This window comes from Anolis carolinensis, chromosome 4, assembly GCF_035594765.1.
Source record: "Anolis carolinensis isolate JA03-04 chromosome 4, rAnoCar3.1.pri, whole genome shotgun sequence".
In the NCBI taxonomy this organism is placed as follows: domain Eukaryota; kingdom Metazoa; phylum Chordata; class Lepidosauria; order Squamata; family Dactyloidae; genus Anolis; species Anolis carolinensis.
Genome location: NC_085844.1, coordinates 101291105 through 101306345, shown reverse-complemented (window position 1 = coordinate 101306345; position 15241 = coordinate 101291105). Strand labels below are relative to the sequence as shown.

The following is a 15241-nucleotide window of genomic DNA, read 5'->3' as shown; positions in this document are numbered from 1 at the left end:
AAATGGGGGCCATTTCATCTTATATGTATTTCATAAGTATGCTGTTCATAGAGAATATCTGAACACAATTTCTCTGTAAAGGAAATGATCAGTGTTATTCTTGGTGTTCCTAACAGGTTGAAGAGGCTGGTTTAATTAATCACCCTCCATGGAGACTGAAAGTTATCCAGCTCTTTGAAACACAAAGGGTGAGGCATGGCATGATGGCCCTGGGCCCTAGTGGGGCAGGAAAAACTACATGCATCCACACACTTATGAAATCCATGACAGGTATGGTACATACTTGGGATTGTTCACAGCCGAAACAGTAAAAAGAACATGCAATTATTTATTTGGGATATCTTCCTTGTCCCTGGGATTAGGACTCAAAGCATACTATAAATATTGAAGTATGTATGATAAAAATATGAAAAAATTGTGAGGCTGAAGCACACCTTGAAAAATTGTTGTTTTATGGTACTTTTATTCTGCAGAATGGTCTCTTCCATGTTGTCCTATTGGCAGGTGAAGACATGTTTATTCAGACAGACTGTCAAAACTAAAGATTTTTAAGGAAGGGACTATGGGTCTGTCCCAATTAGTAACAGGCCCCACCCACAGTGCGGGACACACACTGGACTTGGTCTTCTGTCATGGATGGGAGGAAGGTGGCGGTGTGGAGGAGGTTACCATCGCTCCTTTGCCATGAACCGACCATCACCTGATCAGGTTTAGACTTACTATGCCCCCCAACCTCTGCAGGGGTGGAGGACCTATTAAAATGGTCTGCCCCAGGAGGCTTATGGATCCAGATGGATTCCTGACGGCTCTTGAGGAATTTCCCGCCTCCTCAGCAGGTATCTGGTCTCTCTCTGGAATGGAGAGATGACTAGGGCAATAGACATGATCGCTCTGGAGCATCCCCTCTCAAGTAACTGAGCTAAACCAGCTCCTTGGTTTACTGAGGAGCTGGCAGCGATGAAGTGAAAAAAAAGGGAACTAGAGGGCGTGTGGCGATCAGAGTATAACGAGTCAGACCGAACACGGCTAGGTTCCAATCTTAAGGCATATGCCGCGGCAATCAAAGCTGCAAGGAGAGTCCATCTTGCGGCCAATATTGTGTCAGCACAAAACTGTCCAGCGGTACTGTTTCCATGTCACCAGAGGGTTGTTAACTCTCACCAGTCAAGGTGGGAGCCCTGATAACTCAGCAGCCTGCTGTGAAGCATTTGCTCGGTTATTTGCGGACAAAGTCGCTCTGATCCACTCCGACATAGACACCATATTAATGGCAGTCTCTGAGGATGTAATGAGTGCACCGGCTTGTCTAGTTTTGTTGGATTCATATCAATTGGTTGAGCTCGGACAAGATCCTTGGAGAGGCAAGACCGACCACATGCATCCTGGACCCCTGCCCATCCTGGCTGGTGAGAGAGGCCATAGGGGGTTTGACCGAGTGGGTGAAGTGGTGGTGAATGCCTCCCTTCGGGAGGGCAAATTTCCAGTGAGCCTAAAAATGGCTGTGATCAAGCCACTGTTGAAAAAGCCATCACTGGATCCCACTCAATTCGGAAACTTTTGGCCTATTTCCAATCTTTCCTATTTGGGCAAGGTCTTGGAACATGTAGTTGCCTCACAGCTCCAGGGATTCTTGGATGACACTGTGGTAATGATTGGTATATTGATGGTTTTGGGAAGTGCATGAGGGGAAGAGGAAGTAAATAAGAGCATTGGTTGAAAGTTTAAACATTGAATGTTGGTAGGAAACTTTAACTACGAAGAAAGGAAAGAGAAGGTAATTAGAAAGGCCGACTTCTGGAAAGAAATTGGATAGTTCTATTCTGAGAGTTTTTGAAAGGTTAGTAAAGAATGAATCAGACATATTTATTTATTTATTTATTTGCAGTATTTATATTCCGCCCTTCTCACCCCGAAGGGGACTCAGGGCAGATTACAATGAACACATGTATGGCAAACATTCAATGCCAACAGACAAACAACATATATAGACAGACACAGAGGCATTTAACATTTTTTTTCCAGCTTCACGATTCCAGCAACAGGGGGAGTTGTTGCTTCACTGTCCACTAGTGGCTGTACTTCCTCATTCCTTTCCTCGTGTTTTGCTGGCAGTTTTAAATTAGTTAAATTAGTTAAATTAGCCTCCCACATAAAGCGTACCTAAATTTCTCTACTTGACAGATGCAACTGTCTTTCGGGGCTGCATAGGTCAACAGCAAGCCAGGCTATTTAATGGTCGGGGGCTTAACCCGACCCGGGCTCTGAACTCATGACCTCTCGGTCAGTAGTGATTTATTGCAGCTGGTTACTAGCCAGCTGCGCCACAGCCCGGGAATTACGAACTGTTCCAGCTGTGTCATCTTATGGACAGGTCTTTTAGTCTTGTTCTTTCACAACTGGTAACTTTGAACGAGAAAATAGATCACCTCCTTAAAGGGATCTCGTTACACAGCATAATGTCCCTAGGGAGGAGAATATTATTGGATATAATTCAATGGAGGTCAGTTGGCCCTCAGATTTGGCTGGGGAGGGAGAGATTGGGCAACAAAAGTGTGGCAAGGAAGTAATATTAGAAAATAGGGAAGTCAAGGGAGAGGGAGATCCTTTTGGTGATCAAAATGGGCAGGGAAGGGATGGGAATATGGAATTAGACTTAGGAGCGTCGAAGCAGATTATGAAACCTCCATTGGAGATGGACTTTTCTCCTTCGTACGCAGAGCGCCACGATGACTACCTTTTTCAAACGGAACAACTGGCACTTGAAATTAGAGACTCTCAATTGAACAGGGGCAGATGGACCTCGAAAAGAGCGATCCAGAGGTCCTTGGCCCAAATTCTATCAAGGAGGCTGATAGAAGTTAAGATTAAGACCATCACTTGGCTTTATAAGGACTTTCAATCTTATGATCGCTCAACACGGCTCATTACCACCTTTGAGGATAAGTTTGTAATAGATGGACTATGGGCTCTCAGGTTTCAGCTGAATTCATGGGGTATCACCATCAGAAGAGTAATTGTGGACCCCTTGATCCGTCCTCTTATGGCCAACCTGCCTCCACATGCCCAAGCCCCCATTAGGCCCAGAGATAATAGGATGCCTAATCCTCTGTGTAGGTCCTCTCCCTCGGTAAATTCTCATTCAGATACTTCTGCCCAACCCTTTTCCATACCCTGCCCACAATCCTTGTCTTCTATCACCCTACCAAGCTTCTTTGAGGGATCTCCCCCCTCTGATAGGCTCCATTTGTCCCTTTCTCCAGATACTAGTCAAGATAGAAATTCTTGCAGCCTTCTGGACTAGGTCTTTTTAATAATGTCCCAATAGAGCCGGATTCCTTGGGGGGTGGGGACTGGAGAGGGGGGTTCCATCGAGGTTGTGTGGGGAAGGGGAAGGCGCGGTCAACGGATTCCCAGGGAGAAGCACAACAGGGTTCTTGCGACCCTGGAGAAAGATAGGTGTGGTAGCCTCCTTGGCAGCCCCTCCGGGCTGAAGGTCCTGCTGCTCAATGCCAGATCCGTCAACAGTAAATCATCAATTATCCAGGATTTAATCCTGGATGAGCAGGTGGATCTGGCATGCATCACCGAGACCTGGTTGGATGAGCTGGGCGGGGTAAGTCTTATCCAGCTTTGTCCTCTGGGTTTCGGGGTGCACCAGCAGGCCAGGCCTGGAGGGGGCAGGGAGGTGGGGTTGCGGTGGTCTTTCGGCAGTCCATCGCCCTGGTCAGATGCGCCGTTCTGCAATCCGTCGGGTTTGAGTGTCTCCACTTGAAGGTGGGTACCTGGGACAGTTTGGGGATTCTGCTGGTGTACCGTACATCCTGCGACACAGCAGTCTCCCTGTCTGAGCTAGCAGAGGTGGTCTCTAGCATGGTGTTGGGCTCCCAGGGCCTGATAGTGCTGGGTGACTTCAACATTCATGCTGAGGCCACCTTGACAGGTGCAGCGCAAGAATTCATGGCCGCCATGACGACCATGGGACTGTCCCAAGTAATATCGGGTCCCACTCATCAAGCTGGACATACACTAGATCTGGTTTTTGTTGCGGGCAACGGTTTGGTCGGAGTGGAAGAGCAAATTATTCTTCCATTGTCATGGTCTGACCATTATCTGATCAATTTAAGACTTACCGTGTCCTCAAACCTCCGCAGGGGTGGGGGGCCCATTAAGATGGTCCGCCCTAGAAATCCTGATGGATTCCTGAGGTCTCTTGAGGATCTGCCTGTCATGGAGGCTGACGATCCTGTCAATGCCTTGGTCGACTGCTATAATAGCGAGATGTCCAGGGCAATAGACACGATCGCCCCCGAACATCCCCTCTCGCTGCGTGGAAGTTGCCCCAGCCCCCTGGTTTACTGGGGAGCTGGCGGAGATGAAATGCACGAGAAGGAGATTAGAGTACCGCTGGTGGACAACCCGTGATGTCTCTGACCGAGCATGGTCTAGAGCCGCTATTAGGGCCTACTCCGCGGCGTTGCGGGCAGCCAGGAAGGTTTTCTCGACTGCCTGCATCGCGTCTGCAACAAATAGATCTTCAGAGTTGTTTCGGGTTGTCGGGGAGCTCCTCCACCCTCCTGAGGCTGGGGGGGGGGGGCACCTGACAACTTGGCAACTTGGTGTAGCGAGTTCACTCACCACTTTGCAGACAAAGTCGCTCAGATTCGTTCCAACTTGGATGCCGGCCTTGTTGCAATGCCAGGGGAGGTAACTGAGGCATCTGTCTGTTCGAGCTTGTTCGTTTCAGTTTGTGCAGCCTGATGACGTGGACAAGATCCTTGGAGTGGTGGGGGCAACCACCTGTGTCCTTGGCCCTTGCCCATCCTGGCTTTTAAAATAGGCCAGTGATGGGTTAGTAGATTGGTTTGTGAGGATAATCAATGCCTCCTTGGAGCAGGGTAAATTTCCATGTTGCCTAAAACAAACCAAGCCTGTCTTGAAGAAGGCCTCTTTGGATTCGACCTGTTGCCTATCCAGCAATAGTCCCTTGTGTATGCCTTCCCCAGCACTTTAATGGGTATGATAGCTTGTGTAACCACCCCTCCCTGATACCGACATAACTTGCACTTTCGGCCCGTTTCTTTTGGAGCCAACCCAAGATTTTATCATTATATTTTTTGTATGTGATCTTTTATGACCTGTTTTTATTTTTGTTGTTGATTGATTTGTTTTATTGCTTGGTTTTTATATTGTTGATGTCCAGGCTTGGCCCCATGTAAGCTGCCCCGAGTCCCTCCAGAGAGATGGGGCGGGGTATAAAAATAAAATTATTATTATTATTATTATTATTATTATTATTATTATTATTATTATTATTATCGCTGGGAACTGGACAGGGGAATGTGTCCCTGCTGGTTCTGCTGGACCTCTCAGCGGCCTTCGATATCGTCGATCACGGTATCCTTCTGGGATGCCTCGCGGAAATGGGACTCGGAGGTACTGTTCTGCAGTGGCTCCACTCATTCCTGGAGGGTTGGTCCAAGATAATCTTTCTCCCTCCCCATTCCTCTCTCTCAAGGAAGACTATATTTAAATAAAATTTGTACTGAACATTAGAAGTTGGAGATAAGACCATACATTTAGTTAGAAGTTTAGCAAATTGCAGCCAATGGATGTGCCATGACACAAATGGGGGGAATCTGTGTTCCTCTGGCTGCTATTAATTCCAGTTCCCATTCGCATGACCAATATTATAGGCTGATGAGAACAGTCGTACAGCAAAATATGAAGGCCATTGATTTCCTAGTCCTGCTCTAACTTTCTTATGTTTCTGAGACCCCATCTACACTGCCATGCATACATACAAGTAGGTTTGGATGGATGGATGGATGGATAGATGGATAGATAGATAGATAGATAGATAGATAGATAGAAAGAGATGGATGGATGGATCAGTAGGTGATCAATGGGAACATATATAGAGACTATACAAAATCCCAGAATACTTGTAAAGTATCTACACAAACACAAGATGGTCTATGTACAAAGAAAATATAATTTCCAAATAGCATATAGTATTATTAAAGTTCCCCGTACAAAGCTCAATTCGGTAGTACCAGACAAAATGAAAAGGAGCAAAAGTTATCTAAGTCTGATATTGGTTCCAATGTATATAGGCTTCAGAGATACATAATCAATGAAAATGTCTTCCAAACGAAGTAAACAGACGGTTGGTCATGTTGCTTAATACAGAATGAAGAAAATAATGATGGAGCAAGTAAAGTCCAAATAAAGTCCCAAGTAAAGTCTACAGAGGTTCCTGGGTATTTTTGCTCAGTTCTTTGCAGACAAAGTTGCTTTGATCCGCTCTGGATTTGACACCATATTAACGGCAGTCTCCGTGGATGTAACAAGTGCACCTGCTTGTCCTATTTTGATGGATTCATTTCAATTGGTTCAGCCTGAGGACGTGGACAAGGTGCTTGGAGAGGTGAGGGCTACCACATGCATCATAGACCCCTGCCCATCCTGGCTGGTGAGAGAAGCCAGAGGGGCATTGGCCGAGTGGGTGAAGGTGGTGGTGAATGCCTCCCTTCGGGCATTGTTCCAGCGAGCCTTAAATTGGCTGTGATCAAACCACTGTTGAAGAAGCCATCACTGGACCCCACTCAATTGGATAACTATTGGCCTATTTCCAATCTTCCCTTTTTGGACAAGGTCGTGGAACGTGTGGTGGCTGCACAACTCCAGGCATTCTTGGATGATACTGATTTTCTAGATCCAACTCAGTCTGGCTTCAGACCAGGGCATGGTACCGAGACAGCCTTGGTTGCCTTAGTTTATGATCTATGCCGGGAAATGGACAGGGGGAGTGTGTCCCTGCTGGACCTCTCAGCAGCCTTCGATACCGTCGATCACAGTATCCTTCTGGGATGCCTTGCCAGGATGGGGCTGGGAGGTACTGTTTTACAGTGGCTCCGGTTCTTTCTGGAGGGTCGTTCCCAGATGGTGTCACTGGGGGACACCTGCTTGGCCCCACAACCATTGACTTGTGGGGTCCCGCAGGGGTCAGTACTGTCCCCCATGTTGTTTAACATCCAGAGTTTCGGGGTGCGGTGTCATCTGTATGCAGATGATGTCCAGCTCTATCAGTCTTTCCGCCTGTCACTAAGGAGGCTGTTCAGGTCTGGCTGCTGTGTCGGACTGTATGAGGGCAAACAAATTGAAACTTAATCCAGACAAGACAGAGGTCCTCCTGGTCAGTTGCAGGGCTGAACAGGGTATAGAGTTACAGCCTGTGTTGGATGGGGTCGCACTCCCCCTGAAGACACAGGTTCGCAGTCTGGGGGTTCTGCTGCACTCATCACTGAGCCTGGAGCCCCAGGTCTCGGCGGTGGCCAGGGGAGCTTTCACACAACTAAGACTTGTGCGCCAGCTGTGCCCATACTTTGGGATGTCTGCCTTGGCCACGGTGGTCCACGCTCTGGTTACATCCCATTTGGATTACTGCAACACGCTCTACATGGGGCTGGATTTGAAGACCACTTGGAAGCTCCAACTAGTACAATGGGCGGCAGCCAAACTAATAACAGGAGCGGCTTATAGGGAGCGTACTACTCCCTTGTTGAGTCAGCTCCACTGGCTGCTGATATGCTACCGAGCCCAATTCAAAGTGATGGTTTTGACCTACAAAGCCCTAAACGGTTCTGGCCCATCTTACCTGTCCGAACGTATCTCCCCCTATGAGCCTTCTAGAACCCTTAGATCATTGGGGGAGGCTCTGCTCTCGGTCCCACCAGCCTCGCAGGTAAGGCTGGTGGGAACGAGGGACAGGGCCTTCTCGGTGGTGGTTCCTTGGCTATGGAACACCCCAGCAACATACGGCAGATACCAACTCTCCTAGGCTTCAGGAAAGCCTTAAAGACATGGTTGTGCACACAAGCTTTTAATGAATGAGAACATTGCCTTTACACGGCCTGTTCGAAGACTTATTGAGGATTCTGGATGAATAGATTCTAATTTTGGACATGCTTAACATTTTATATAATGTGATTTTATTTTGTAATTGTATCTGTTTTTATATGAATTGTTGTTTTGTACATTGTCTTATATGAATTGTTGTTTTGTACATTGTTTTTAGGCATTGAATTTTTGCCTATTTATCGTAAGCCGCCTTGAGTCCCCTCGGGGAGAAAGGCGGGGTAAAAGTGATGTAAATAAATAAATAAATAAATAATTTTTTACCCTGTTTCGGGGGAAAAAATTCCCTTCTTCAGGAGTTGGTATAAACAGCAACAATGAACTTATATCTAAAACAAAACATAGAGTAACAATTATTTTACCAGCAGTATACTGGACTTTCTTGAGAGCGGTGCTCCATCATTCTTTTCTGGTCATGTTCTGTATACAGCAACATGACCAGCCGTCTGTTTACTTCATTTGGAAGATATTTTCATTGATAATGTATCCCTGAAGCCTATATACATTGGAACCAATATCTAACTTTTGTGTTAAACCTGTTGCTCCTTTTCATTTTGTCTAGTACTACCGAATTGAGTTTTATACGGGGAACTTTAATAATACTATATGCTATTTGGACATTATATTTTCTTTGTACATAGACCATCTTGTGTTTGTGTAGAACATATATACAGATGCGTACATATATGAAGAGAGATATATTAGAGTAATTTTTAGATGGAAACACAAATATATTGAAACATGTATAAAGATAGATAGATGATAGACAGAAACATATAGAGATGAATATATGCAGATAGAAACATATACCAAGATAGATATACACACACATATTTACACATATGTACATATACACACAAACACACACTCACACACACACACAGTAGTGACATTTCAAGTATGTGCTCATACTATCTAATGCCCAATTTACACTGCCATATAATCCTATTTCTTAATGCCATTTAATTACATTGAATTGGATCAATCAAAAATTTATTACAGTCCAAAGACCCAATTTGTTCAGTGGTAAAAGATACACAACTGCAAACAGATGCATATAAGATCAATTAAACACAGGAATGGGATTATATGGCAGTGTAGACTCATATAATCCAGTTCAAAGCAGATAGTCAGGATAGTCAGGATAGTCAGGATTCAGAAACTGGATTATATGACAGTGTATTTCCAACCTGAGATACACAAATATACCTCTCCAAGTGCTGAATGCTATATTCTTTATAAACTAGCCAGTCTGGCCATTGATGGGGTTAGTTCTTCAGTATCTGGAAGTTCACAGTTTTGCCACTCCTGCATTCAGCCCTAATTGTATTCATCAGAAAAACAACATAACATACTTAAACTCACTAAATTTTTTGGAACAGCTACCATCCAGTTAGTTCCATGTTGACAATGGCTAGCACCAATTAGAATTTGTACAAAATCCATAAACAGTCATTAAGAATGTTTAACTTCTATTTAAACATATTGATGGTAGTAGTTAAAATGGTAAATGATGTATGTTAAGCAGCTTCAGAAGTAAGAGTAGGCTCCATTATGGGTGCCTTTTGGTTCAAGTCTATGGTACCATCATTGAAGGTTTACAGTCTCTATCCTTGCTCCTTTACAAAATGTTCTCTAATAAAGTGTAGAAAAAATGATACATCTAAAAATGTCATAGGGTAAAGATAAAGGTTTCCCCCTGACATTAAGCCTAGTCGTGTCTGACTCTCAGGTTGGTGCTCATCTCCATTTCTTGTCTGTAGATGCCCCCAAGGTCATATGGCCGGCATGACTGCATGAAGTGCTGTTGCCTTCCTGCCAGAGCAGTACTTATTAATCTACTCACATTTGCATGTTTTTGAACTGATAGGTTGGCAGAAGTTGGGGCTAACAGTGGGAGTTCACCCCACTCCCTTGATTCGAACTGCCAATCTTTCGGTCAGCAAGTTCAGCAGCTCAGTGGTTTAACTTGCTGCACCATCAGGGGCTCCTAAAAATGTAATATATGGATACACAACTCATGTCAATAATTAAAGGAGTCTCAAGTCTAAGACTTAACCAGCATGTAACCTAGAATTCTATGAGAATCAGTTTGTTCACATATTACTTGTGTATAAGTACTTGAAAAAATATGAGAAGAAAACTAATGTAAAAAAATGCCTTTTCTAACATTCGGTCTTCAAGTTGTGATGATCTGCAAATCTGCAGATCCCTGACAATTGGGATTTTGGATTATGGGAACTATAGTCCATGTGTCAGAGGACTCAAGTGGGAAAAGACTGACGTACACATATTGATTGAAGTCTTCATTGTGATGCATTTGCCAATTTGTCTTCAACTGATGCCTGTGCTAGCTGGGGATAATAGAACTGTTGTTCAACATATCTGGAAAGCACTGGGTTGGGGCAGGCTGTTGAATATTTATAAATACTTTTAATATTTTTGAGACATTTAACCCATGGAAATGAACTGGACTGCCAAATTCAGAGAGTGATGATAAATACATTAATATAATGCTGTGTTACTCTACCAGAAATTATAAATGATTTATATTCTAAAATTGGCTTCTACAGATTGTGGGCAGCCACACCGTGAAATGAGAATGAACCCTAAGGCCATCACGGCACCTCAGATGTTTGGACGTCTCGATGTTGCAACTAATGACTGGACAGATGGGATTTTCTCCACTCTTTGGAGGAAAACATTGAGAGCAAAGAAAGGTATTTAAAATCTGAGTGCAATGCTTTCATATATAAATTATTTAAACCCATGTTTTATACTTTAACCAAAGTTCCTTTTAATTCAGAATGCTGCAAATTGCTCCCTCCAGTTGGCACAGTATACATTTTTATGGAACCTGCAGATTAGTTGCAAATATGCATTTATCGTCACATCATTTTTGCCTTGAGAGAAGTAGTTTAGAAGTGCTATTTTTGCTTTTGAGGTTGATACTCTGGTCTGGGAGTACTTGTCTGCATGTTACTCAGCTGCTCAACTTGCACATCTATAAATAAACAGTTATTCACGAAATGCCACAGGTTTTCAGATCCGTTCTTCAAAGATGTAGCATTGTCTTAATATAATACTGGTTTGAGAAAGTCTGAAAGGATCTATTGAGCCCAGTATTATACCAATAGAAGTTATTCAAAAGGTTACTTTATTCTCTTTATGTCCCAAGTCTTAAATATTTTTTAAAATACTCTGATAAATAACTTATTAATATTAGATAATTGTTTTCAGTAATGACACTGCTATTATGAATATCCATTTTGCACTTGTAGATATTGTTGAACAGGAACCAAAGAAAGATATTTGAAGAACTAATACTTCATGCCCTTTTGTTTGCTTGCTTAGTTTTCTTCAAGGCTTCTAAGTCCATAAAAGCTATGTGAAGTAGACTGAACTTCAAGTTTATGTATTGATTTGAATCTCAGAACCAATACAATGTCTGCCATAATAATACATGGCCTGAAGCTCATAGTCATATTGACCACTATTCAAGATTATCAGAGCATTTGTGAGATATGTTTGATTTGTACATTTTTTTTAAAAAAAATACCCTTTTGATTATAGGAGAACACATTTGGATAGTTCTTGATGGTCCCGTTGATGCAATTTGGATTGAGAACCTGAATTCAGTGCTTGATGATAACAAAACACTAACACTAGCTAATGGAGACCGGATCCCTATGGCACCAAATTGTAAAATTGTTTTTGAGCCTCATAATATTGACAACGCCTCTCCTGCCACAGTGTCAAGGAATGGCATGGTGTTCATGAGCTCATCAGTTCTGAATTGGAGTCCCATTCTTGAGGTATAAATGTTCTCATAATTTCAAATTCCTTACTTTGCTATTTCAGTGGATGTCAAAATGTCAATTACCTTTGGGACCTTAAAATCTGGTTTCTGAACCCCATTTTAGAATAGTTTGTAACAGCCCACAATTATGAATCTATTTTGCTGATGTGAAAGACAGTTTGCTACCCTAAACAACAGTATCTCCAGTGGTTTTAGATGATGATGATGATGATTTGAAACACAACAAGATGAGTCCACAGCAGATCCCAGTAAGGTGGCCTTCTGCAGCTGGGAGATGGTAATTTTTTAAGCACCAATTGTGTTCAAGTGCAGGCCAAGGTCTTTAGGCACTGCACCCAGTGTGCCGATTACCACTGGGACCACCTTGACTGGCTTGTGCCATAGTCTTTGCAATTCGATCTTTAAATCCTCATATTGTGCCAGCTTTTCTAGTTGTTTCTCCTCAATCCTGCTGTCACCTGGGATTGCAACATTGACAATCCATACTTTGTTTTTAACACAATCGTGAGATCAGGAGTATTGTGCTCCAACACTCTTGTCTGTCTGAATTTGAAAGTCCCAGAGTAGCTTGACATGTTCATTCTCTAACTTTTTCCGGCTTGTGATCCCACCAGTTCTTTGTCGCAGGCAGATTGTATTTGTGGCACAAGTTCCAATGAATAATCTGAGCAACGGTGTTATGCCTCTGCTTGTAGTCTGATTATTATTATTATTATTATTATTATTATTATTATTATTATCTCTCTACAAAGGAGACTCAAAACAGCATCAATGTCACATCATTATCGCATGATGCTCTAAAATGAGTCCTGCCATTTGTTGTGTAATCATTCAGCAGGTGGTACTTTTTCCAAGGAAAATCCATCGCCAAAACCTAGACCTTCCTCATGTGGTTGGTTTCTCTTGGTCATAACAGGGTTTTCTGAAGAAGCGTTGTTCACAGGAAGCTGAGATTTTGCGACAGCTGTATGCAGCATCTTTTCCAGAACTGTATCGATTTAGCATCCAGTCTTTAGAGTACAAGATAGAGATGCTGGAGGCCTTTGTGATAATGCAGAGCATTAATATGCTACAGGGCCTTATCCCTTGTAAGGTAAATCATGTTTGATTTTGAAATCTTGTTTAGTAAAACTGGTTTGTTATAGACAATAACAAATTAACATTTTTTTTGGATGTGTAAGAGTAAAATGTGGAAATGGGTCTTTAAGAATAACTATTAGGGATTCTCAGATCAAGGATAAAACACATGTTTTGCATGCAGAAAGTCCCAGGCTGAGTCCTTGGTATCTCCAATGAATAGGTTATCACCTTGATGTAAATCTAATAGCCTAATAACTGAGGACTAAACCAATTGTTAATCACAATTAGAGTAGACACACTGAATCAATTCATTAATCGAAAGTCACCATTTATGTTACTAATTATATCCACTCTGAAAGCATAATGTACAAAAATGGCATTGTTTGTGTAAGTTTGTGATTAAAAGAGTAGGGAGATAGCATTTTATTACAAAATGCTATACAATTAAAATTATTGGGGCAATTCTTGTTCTGGTATGGCAAGCATTCCAGCCCAGTGCTCTAATGCCTGGCAATGCAAGTTGAATGAAAAGATATGAAAGAAATCATGCAAATCTATACACATAATAAAAGTGAAAAATGTGTATGTGTATATGTGGAGGTGTCCACTTACACAGACAGCTTCCCACCTCCACAAACAGCTATAGTTCCCACTGAGCAGAAGACATCAGTGGCCCTCCACTTACATGCAGGCTATAGTGAGTGCCATGAACATGCAGCCCAAACCCTACCAATGTCCTCTACAAACACGATACTTTCCCCCACCCAAGTGAAGGCTTTCCCGTGGGGACAATTTCATCCTAGATGTTCTGTTTGTCCTCCAGAATGGACATCCCAGGGTTCCTTAATTTGCATGACCGCTACCTCTACATTAACCCTTTCTTACCCTTTCCTATGGCACACAGTTAACAGAGGAATTGATCAGCAACTGAACAAGAGGTTTGGGGAGAATTCACCATGATTTACAAGAGTTGTACTTGACCTACATCCAGAGAGCACTGTTCACCCAACCAATGATAGATCTGGACCAAACTTGCCACAGATAATGGGACATGCAGTACCTTCACTGATACTGTGATCCCCACCAACAATGGACTGGGACCAAACTTGGTACAGAGAAACCCTGTGACCAACTGAGCATGCTGCAGGGGTTAGTGGGAATGGATCTTGCTTTGGGAGTTACAGTTCACCTACATCTAGAGAAACTGTGACCCCCAGCAACAATGGATCGGGACCACACTTGGCACAGAGAAGCCCCATGACCAACTGAACATACTGCGGGGATTTAGGGGAATGGACCTTGATTTTGGGAGTTGTAGTTCACCTGCATCCAGAAACCACTGAACCCAGCTGGCCAAACTTGTCATACAGATTCAACATGGCAAACTGTGTTTGAGGCCTGGTTTGAGGGTGATTGACCTCAGATCTGGGAGTTGTAGTTCACCCTTATCCAGAGAGCCCTGAACCCAGCTGACAATGGATCTGGATCAAACTTAAGTGATATTACCTAACATCTCAAAACAAACAAGGCCTTCTTCTAATAACCCAGGCACCGTCTGGTCCCCAAGCTAGTAAATAAATAAATGTTAAGCAGTAAAGTGCCTGAAACCTTTGCGCTTTAACTGCAGCAAATTAGCTTCTCATCTTCTCATACCTGTGAAACATAGAAATACATTTTAAAGCAAGTTTTGAAATCCAAAGAATGTTCAAATTATACATTTTTCTTTGATATTTAAAATTAGCCCCAAAATTGAATTCTGCAACAAACATTCAATGACAGGCAAAGGTACCTGTTTCATATTGGTAGAATCAAGAGTTCTATGTTATGTTGCAAGTAAGCTATTGAAACTATCTAGTATTGAAATTTACAGCTTTCAAATAGCTATAAATGTTGATTTCTGTATTTTTTACACTGTTAACTTTTAATGCATAGAAGTATGAAGATGGAAGGCACAAGTAATGGAAGACAAACTAAGCAGACACCAATCTCAAGTGTCTGATATTTCATTTAACTCAATATAGATTTCTTTTCCTGAGGTCTTTGAAATAAAAGTGAAAAACAAGTCAATATATCTAAAGCGTATCACCTGTCAAATTATGACTGTTGTAGATCAGATATTGTCAAGCTGCAATGGCTCCAAAAGCTATTGTTAAAGCTTGTCTAATATTCACTTTCCATGTCAGATATAGTCAAATACTGACTGGTCCTGAATACCAATATACTGTCAAATACTGACTTTGTCCATGCTTTATCCTAAGAATATTTTGTTTCTTTACCAATTTGTTTTGATATATAAAATTTACAGCTCTGATTGCTTGTAGACCAGGCATGGGCAAACTAAGGTCTGGGGGCCGGATGCGGCTCCTTGGGTGCTTACCTCAGGCCCTCCTAATTTTCCCTGTCCTCTTGGCATAAGGACACGGT

General features: G+C 42.7%; 1 protein-coding gene across 7 annotated transcripts in view; it reads left to right on the top strand.

The window, feature by feature from the left end:
• dnah5 (dynein axonemal heavy chain 5) overlaps nucleotides 1–15241 on the top strand; it is a 299154-nt gene that overhangs the window by 139487 nt on the left and 144426 nt on the right. For all 7 annotated transcript variants that reach the window (XM_062979391.1, XM_062979388.1, XM_062979389.1 and 4 more), the window contains 4 exons: nucleotides 117–270; nucleotides 10491–10637; nucleotides 11491–11732; nucleotides 12654–12830. In XM_062979391.1, coding sequence (XP_062835461.1) covers nucleotides 117–270; nucleotides 10491–10637; nucleotides 11491–11732; nucleotides 12654–12830 — 720 coding nt within the window. The remainder of the gene's footprint in view (nucleotides 1–116; nucleotides 271–10490; nucleotides 10638–11490; nucleotides 11733–12653; nucleotides 12831–15241) is intronic.